General features: G+C 41.0%; 1 protein-coding gene across 2 annotated transcripts in view; it reads left to right on the top strand.

Moving 5' to 3' along the window:
• Positions 1-9,015, top strand: part of CNTNAP4 (contactin associated protein family member 4) — a 278,572-nt gene that overhangs the window by 84,918 nt on the left and 184,639 nt on the right. For both annotated transcript variants that reach the window (XM_027773495.1, XM_006152611.2), the window contains exon 3: positions 5,837-6,030. In XM_027773495.1, the coding sequence (XP_027629296.1) occupies positions 5,837-6,030 (194 nt within the window). The remainder of the gene's footprint in view (positions 1-5,836; positions 6,031-9,015) is intronic.

Raw genomic sequence — 9,015 nt, 5'->3', positions numbered from 1 at the left:
ATTGCTTGGTAAAGCCTAGGAGCATCTGAATTTCCATTACTTTATCAGTGTACCTCGTTAATGATATAGCTTCATTTGCATACCAGTAGTACCTTTTCACCACAGGTAAGAAATTGAAATGTTCAAGGTCAATTAACTGTGAATGTTTCCAGTCGGCTAGTGCAGCTGTAACTGTGAGTGAGGCTTGGGAGAGGGAGCCCTCTGTGAGGGGTTCCTCTTTCTCCTGATGAGAATTGATGATCCAATTTTAACTCACTAGAATCACGCTGATTCTTTTTTTTCCTGGCTGTGTTTTTCTCATGTGTTCGCTTCTTAAATACTGGTTTATAAAGGTGTGCCAAAATGCCAGAAAATGCTATGACACTCCAGATTTAAAAAAAAAAAAAAGTATCCTCATTACTGACTTTAGACTGTTAAGATTAACTAGAAAGAGCAAGAAGCAAAACACTCAGCATTTTCTCAGAGCTATAACCTGACTCAGATGAAATTTGAAATGTAGAACTTCCATGTTAAGATGGTGCTTGGATAGGGGCACTTCAGGCACCTTTTCCTAACTTTTGACAAATATTGTAAAGCATGTAGGCCAGCAGATGGCTTAGATATTATGTCACTGGACTCCCACATGGCCAATTGCTATTTGAGGGTTTGACCCAGTGGCTTGAAAATCATGCTGGTCACATGTGCATGCATGCCCAAGATCCTGGGAGGAGACTGTAGCAGAAGGGATCGTGGTGTGGTCATAGCCCCTGAGGGGTGATTTCTCACTTTCCCTCTTGCTGTCTCTGTCTCTCTCTTTCATTCTTACTGGTGAGCGCATGTGCCCTAAGGCAAAAAATAAAATTGTAAGACATTATGAAAATACAAAGAAATATGCAGTTGCCACAGTAAGAAGACTGAGGATACTTGGTTCACACCAGGTCCCATAAAACTTCTAACTTCCCAACTTTTTTTTTTTTTTTTGAGAGGTTTTTGCTATAGGGCGTGTGTGCTCGCCAGAAAGACAGAGAAACAGAAAGCAAGAAATCACCCTCCGGGGGGATGACCACGCCACAATCCCTTCTCCTCCATTCTCCTCTCGGGATCTTGGGCATGCACGCACACATGCCGGGCATGAGTTTAAGCCACCGGGTCCAGAACCTGAACCACGGTCAACTACATGGGAGTCCAGCAACATAGCCATTATGCCAACTGCTGGTCCCTAACTTCCCAACTTTTGTCAAACGCTGAGGTGGGATAGGAATATTAGGACAGGGGAGGGAAACACGTACCATTCACCACCCCCTTCATGTCACACGTCCTTTAACAATGGGAAAAATCTAAGAAATGTGTCATGAGGTGATTTCATCCTCATGTGAACATCAGAGAGTGTGCTTAACACAAACCTAGATAATGAAGCCTGCTACATCCCTAGGCTGTATGGGATCATCTTAAGGGACTCCCCTTGTATATGGGATCCTTCATTGGCCTAAAGGTCAGTACATGGCTTACAACTGTGCTTCTAAATCATGGTCCATTGTTAATATGGGAGAGACTTGACCTTATTGCCTGGTAGCTGAATCCTGAGGTTCTGCAACCCCCATTACGGCCATCTTTCCATATCCACTGGGAACCGTGTTCCCACTTACCTGTCATGACTAAGAGAAGAACCAGCAGACAGCAGAGCGGTTATGTTGGTGAACTCCCACATGGCTGACTGTGGTTCGAGTTTCAAAACCATGTCCTACTTAAGAGCACTGTGCCTTTTGCTGGCTCCATGGGTGAGGAAAAGGAGTTCAGTTTCTCAGGATCTGACTCATCATCTGCAAAATAGTTACTTTGGGAATAAATAACAGCGCCATCAAGAGTGCCTGACACAAAATGCTCACTTAACTGTAGTAGGGAAGTGGAGGATAGATAGTGTGTTTTTTTTGGAGAGTTTTTTTTTTTTTTTCACTATACGGTGCTTACGCTCGCCAGACAGACAGAGAGAGACATAGAGACAGAAAGCGAGAAATCACCCTCCAGGGGGGATGGTCACGCCACAATCCCTTCTCCTCCATTCTCCTCTCAGGATCTTGGGCATGCATGCGCATGTGCCTGGCGTGAGTTTTAAGCCACCGGGTCCAGGACACGAACCACGGTCAACTACGTGGGAGTCCAGCAACATAGCCATTACGCTAACTGCTAGTTCCTGATAGATGGTGTTTATCACATCTGGAGAAATGAAGCAGGGGGGGAGTCATGGCTCAGATGTAAAAACGATGCTACGGAAGCATTTTTCACTGAGGGTCTGAGAACTCCTTGAGCTGTCTGTATCAGGGTCCTATGTAAGGTGTGCTGTGGATCATTCCAGAACAAATTCCATGTACAGGATAGGCTGTGAGAGAGGGCGTTCCCCCATGGACTGTGGAGTCATGCTAAGCTGATGACACCAAGACACCCATAATTTACCTGATGCCTTTGTCCATCTAACAAGCCCCAATGTTTAAAATACTGGGTGGTTGGAGAAGTCACGACATATTTTTTTTCTATGCAAAAATGTGTGATAACTTTTCTGACAACCCTAGAGCTTATTCTACACTAATCTAAACAAGGTGAATGCCATCCATCTAGTTTATTGACCCAAATCACAGATTCATCAGTGGCAAATCAGTAACAGATAAAATTAAAAAAAAAGTCATCCAAAATTATAGTGTATATGAATATCCAGAATCTAAAAAGGAGAGCATTGTACTTTTGATGTATGTTGTAGAAGACACTTTCACTTTAAAAAGGAAGGAAATTTCAAAAAGAATCTTGTAAAGACCATGTGGCAGGTGATATAAGCAGTAGTTAGTATGACGCTTTCAAGAGAGCCAGCCGGTGGCATAGTGGTTAAGGCCCTGGACTTCCACATGCCCAACCACTCTTTGAATCCTGAACCTGGCAGCCTGAAAATCACACTTTATCTGTGTGTGTGTGTGTGTGTGTGTGTGTGTGTATGTGCGTGTGTGCCCAAGATCACAAGAGGAGAAAGGAGGAGAAGGGATTGTAGAGTGGCCATCCCCCCTGGAGTGTAATTTCTCACTTTCTCTCTCACTGTCTCTCTCTGGCAAATGCATGTACACTATGGCAAAAATCTTATACACATACAAAAAAAAGGATATTGTTATAATGTAATTTTTAAAATGCTATTTGAATAATACTCTGGATAGTTGGTCATTTGTTCTCTTTTTTCAGCAGCTGATAGGTCTGTATCCCAATCAGTTCTTTTACTAGTCTCTTACCTTTTGGAGCCACTAACTATCAGCTCTAGTTGCCCTGGGATGAGGTATCTGACAACTAGGATGGCCTCTGTGTCCTGGAGCCTCGAGAGCAATCAACCCAACTAGCTTATCCACAGATGACCTGCAAAACATAGTGATGCCCATCCCACTTACCATGTATAACCTATTCTCATTGTGACGCTCACCCTGGATGCAGCCCAGTGTAGCTCTGCCTGGTAGCCTTGTCTTGTTTGTAGTGATGAGTGACAGAATTCTGCCTTTCATCTACCAGCATGTCACCATGTGCTGTTCCACTATCAAAAGAATCTTTTAAAAAAGTATATTTGAGAGTGAGAGTGAGAGAGTGAGAGCGAGAGCGAGCGAGAGAGAAAAGTGTCCCCAGCAGGTTCTTCATGCCATGATCCATCCCCAGCCTCAGCTTGCATGTGTACATGTGCCCAGATGTACAGGGTGGTCTAGAGAAGTAAATCTCAAAGCTTCCTGTGTAGGTCCAGTTTCTCAGAGTATTGCATTGCTGCTGTGTCATTGTCTGGCCCCATCAAAAGAACCTCTATATCTTATAAAACAGCTATCAACACAGGTGTGTCCCTTCAGGTCTCACCTAGCATGTGCCCCACTTTAAAAGCAAACACTTATTGGGCATCTCACTCCAGTAGGGCTTGTACTCAAAGAATTGTAAAACAGGGCACAAATATTAAGAAAAATGCTTGGCTAAAAACCGTATATAAATTAATACTAATTTCTATCTAGAATTTCAGACTTGATGATCAGAACCTCAAGGCGGGTGGAGAAAGCATAGAAGAAGGAAAATATGTGCTAGTATTCTTATCTGGGGTGTATGAAACAGATGCTACATTTTAAGAAATATTGAATATAAGATAAATATGGATTTATGAATGTGCCAAATGCTATTTCATGTCTTACAAATATTACATAGTATTTACATAGTTAGCAATATCAATGTTATTTAAAATGTAAAATTCCTAAAATATTTCCTCAAATTATTATATTAAACTAGAAGAATGAAATATCTTAATAAGACATATAAGTCTTAAAATATTCTGGTGCATGTTGAATAAAGTAAAACACAATAAACTCTGTTCTTCCAATACTCCCTTGACTATACATCAGACTCCTAATTTTTACTTCGGAGTGCGGAAACACAACTTGCTCCATGATGTTTTCTTGGATCTCTCTTTCACCGTCCTCTCACCTACCTCCACTCCCCAGCGAGGATGGAGCAGTGATGTGTTAGCAATAAGAGTTGGGATGAGGGCGGATGTGTATTCATAGAATTTATAAATTTCCATGGTTCACATACGCCCACCATGGCCAATTGCAAAGATGGTTATGTTTAATAACTGGCTTGCAAATGTGAAATTTAGCAAGCATCTCTCACAAACGGTTGTAGCCCCAACCTGCCACTGGATAGAACTCCACGTTTTACTGTGCTATTACTCGCTGCACAGGAAGACTGTGTTTCAAACATGCTTTTTGATGTCTGTCCCTCTTATAAGATTGTAAATACCTCGAAGACAAGGACTATTCCTTGACCATCTTTGTTTTCCCAGGCTTAACCATATACTTTCTTCTCTGATTCTAAACTTGATGAAAGGTACTTTTCTAGTTCTACAGGGTATGAAGGTATTCCCTTCCATCCAGTTCTGGGCAAAGCGATTGTAAACCAAACCATTACCCAGTCAATGGGCAGTAGACATGCTAGGTTCAAGTGTTGCAAGAATATTCACTTATGAAATTAGGCACTCCAGGGCTGGCTTTGTAGCCTAGTGGTTAAAGGGAGCTGAATCCCACATGACCAACCATGGTTCAAATCCCAGCCCTGGTGGTTTAAAATATATGCTGGGGTTGGGACCAGCAGATGGTATAATGGTTATGTTGCTGGACTCTCACATAATCAACCACAGTTCGAGTCCTGGATCAATTGGCTAAAATTCACACTGGGTCATATGCGTGTGTGCCCAAAATTCTGAGAGGAGAATTGAGAAGGAATTGTGGTGTGGCCATTCCTCTAGGGGGTGATTTCTCACTTTTTGTCTTTCTATCTCTCCCTGTCTCTCTGGTGAGCACATGTGCCCTATAGCAAAAATCTTTCTAAAATCAACAACAAAAACATGCTGAGTATAGGTGTGTGTATGCCCAGATCTCTGCACAGAGAAGTGGAGGAGAAGGATGTGGCATCCCTTTTGGGGAATGCTTTCCTCTTTTCCTCTCCTCTCTCTCTCTCTACCTCTCTCTGGCAAATGCATGTATACTTTGGCAGTAATTTTTTAAAAAGTATTTAATTATTTTTACTAAGCACTTTAAACATTTAGCAAGATTCTAGTTCTCCATGTATTAGGAGGCTGTAACACGTTCAAATGAACATAATTAATATAAGCTCCATCAAGTTACGCTATTGATAAATTCTTGCTTTTCTGTATTTTTCTACAATTATGAGAAGTTTCTTATTTTGGAAATTTGACTGAAGTTTCATAGAGAAATACAATCTTACTGGTAGTTCTAGTTCACTAAGACAGATTTTTAACTAACTCCTCTTTCTCAATTTTCTCCTGTTTCTGCTATCACAAAAGGAGCTGGTGGCTGGTCTCCACTTGTGTCGAACAAATACCAGTGGTTGCAGATCGACCTGGGAGAGAGAATGGAGGTCACCGCTGTGGCCACCCAAGGGGGATATGGGAGCTCCAACTGGGTGACCAGTTACCTCCTGATGTTCAGTGACAGTGGAAGGAACTGGAAACAGTATCGACAAGAGGACAGCATCTGGGTATGTTTCTTTAACAAAAGTGGGAAAGAAGTCAGCCTTTCCTGCAGCTTGTTGACTGATACCTTAAATAGACAGAATCTTCAGAATCATTCTGAAAACATTTTCCATGAGAAAATATGGTAACTACTCATTTTCTAATACATTTCATGGTACATTTATGAAAATACTGAAAGTGAATGTATTTCACAGAGGATTCAGAAACTGAAAAAAAAATCTGCTTACTTCATTATATAGTGTGGAAGACTAAGAAATAAACAAGGCTTGTATAAAATTTTTTTGTTTTGTTCAATAACATGGTAGTATTCACATTCTCTTCACTTACTGAAAAGAATCTATTTAAATTTATTTTTTTCTGATGACTGAGATTTCTGAAGCTCTCTCGTATGTATGAGTTTTTAATACAATATTTGGAGTTATATATACGTGTGTGTGTGTGAATTTATACATACTGAATTTCATATATACGATTTCTATGTAAATCTTTCTCTAGCCTGTTTCCTGTGTGCAGTAATGTGCTGTTTCTTGTGAATGGGGTACAGACTATAGGAAAAAAGCCTAGAAAAAGGCAGGATACAATAAACAGGGTGGCATTTATAGTTGACTGATTCCATATATTATCTTTATATATATTTTTAAGATTATTTTGTTCTCCTATGAGAGAGATATACACACATAGAGAAGGAGAGTGTTGGTTCCCCCAACAGGGTCTATTTATTTATTTAGTTTGTTTTTTGGCCATAGAGTGTGTATACTTGCCAAAGAGAGAAAAAGAGAGAACCAGCAGTTAGCGTAATGGCTATGTCGCTGGACTCCCACGTAGTCAACCGTGGTTCGCGTCCCAGACCCGGTGGCTTAAAACCCACGCCGGGTGCGTGTGCGTGTGTGCCCGAGAGGAGAATGGAGGAGAAGGGATTGCGGTGTGGCCATCCACCCTGGGGGGTGATTTCTCGCTTTCTGTCTTTCTGTCTCTCTCGGTCTGTCTGTCGGGCGAGCGCACGCGCCCTATAGTGAAAAACCTCTCCAAAAAAAAAAAAAAAAAAAGAGAGAGAAAAAAGAGAGAAAAAGACAGAGAAGGAAAGTGAGAAATCATCCTTCTTGTAGAGGGAATAGCCACGCTATAGTCCCTTCTCCTCCAGTTTCCTCTCAAGATTTTTGGTGCGCACACGCACACACACACACACACACACACACACACACACACACACTTGCCTATCATGTGTTTTTCAGGCCGCCAGGTCTGTGCCTCAATCCACAGAGTCAGCCATGTGGGATGCAGCTTCTTAACCACCATGCCACCTGCTGGTCCCTCACAAAAAAAAGCTTAATAAAAATAAATAAATAATTAATTATAGGCTGCAATCCACCCCCAGTCTCGGCCTCCCTCAGTCATAAGCATGTGCGCACATAGCATACACATGGAGATTCCGGGATGTGAACCCAGGACCTTTCCCATGTTGGTCTGGCTCTATTACTACTGTGCCACCCCCTGCCCTAGACTGGTTCTGTGTCAACACCTGATGGGATAAGGAAGCTAAAGGCAGTTTGCTTGATGACAGAGACAGGCCTTCTTTGTTAGTGTAGGAAAGTATTTGTTTAGATCTTTTGTGGGCCAGGGACAACATACTGCAATCAAAGAACTATTTTTTTTTTTCCTCTTCTGGCTGAGCTGCCGGAACCAGAGAAAATGAGTAACTTAATGAAGCATCATTCTTAGCACACAGATAATTTGGAAGCCTATTTGGGCACATAATGATAATTTTCTTTGACCAGTCAATTGCCTCTTTTTGAAACTTCCTGGAACTCCGTTATACATTATAAACTCATTGAAGAAATGGACTGCGATTTACTCACCTTTGTCTCTCTAAAGCTCTCAGTGGCCATTCAATACATGTTTATTGATGTAAATTGAATTGAGAAGAAGCAGTCACTTTCTCTAGAGAGAACAACAGTGGGGCTAGAAGAAGCTGCCTAAAAGCATTTTTAAGAAAAGCTACTTTAAATTCCAAAACAAGTTGAAGTTGTATATAAGAGTGGGAAAAAAAAAGAAACCCTGGATATTACAGTTGAGTTAATTCTATGAAAACCATTCAAACTAGGGATAAAATAAACAGTAATTATGAACCAATAACAATGAAAACTTAATGAGGTATTTATTTTAACTAGGTGTTTAGATTGTCTTTTACTCTTTTCCTAAATTAAGCATTGGATTGTAAACTAGGTAAGTAGTGGCTAATGCATGCTAATATCTGGCAGTGTTAATTAAGATGTATGTTTTTTCACATTTAAAAAAATGATAAATCAACCATAAAATTGTTGTTTTTCTGTTAATCAAGCAAAGGGAAAGCCAAATTTAGGCATTGTCATTTGTCTTCTTTGCTTACGTTTAAAGTGAGTTGCAAAGGGGCCAGCAGGTGGTGTGGTGGTTAAGGCCCTGGACTCCCACATGGCCAATCGCGACTGGAGTCCTGGACCTGGTGTCTTGGTTTCTCACTTTCTCTTTCTCTCTGGTTAGCACATGTGCCCTATAGAAAATTAAAATAAATAAATAAATAAAAATTAAAAAGAAGAAAATAAAACTGAGTTGGAGGGCCATCAGGTTGCATGGTGGTTGGGGTACTGGATCCCACATGGCTGACTCCATGGTTCAAATCCTGGACCCAGCAACTTGAAAATCATGCTGGGCACATGTGCATGGATACTCAAAATCCTGAGAGGAGAATGGAAGAGGGATTGCTGTGTGACCTTCCCTCCTCAGTTCTGATTTCTCACTTTCGCTCTCTCTGTACCACTCTGTTTCTCTCATGCACCCCATAGCAAATAAAAGAACATAAAAGTTTTTTTTTAAAAAAAAAGGTGAACTGCTCAGGATGAAATAGTGGCATGAATGATAGTCTTCCTAATCCAAACCAATAACAGTTAGGAAGTTAGGATATCATCTCTAGCCCAATCTTGGAGTGGCATTTTTTTTTTTTTTTGAGAGTTTTT

Source organism: Tupaia chinensis, unplaced genomic scaffold, assembly GCF_000334495.1.
Source record: "Tupaia chinensis unplaced genomic scaffold, TupChi_1.0 Scaffold000355_1, whole genome shotgun sequence".
NCBI lineage: Eukaryota > Metazoa > Chordata > Mammalia > Scandentia > Tupaiidae > Tupaia > Tupaia belangeri.
Note: the sequence above shows the minus strand (reverse complement) of the source record. Positions and strands in the feature narration are given on the sequence as shown.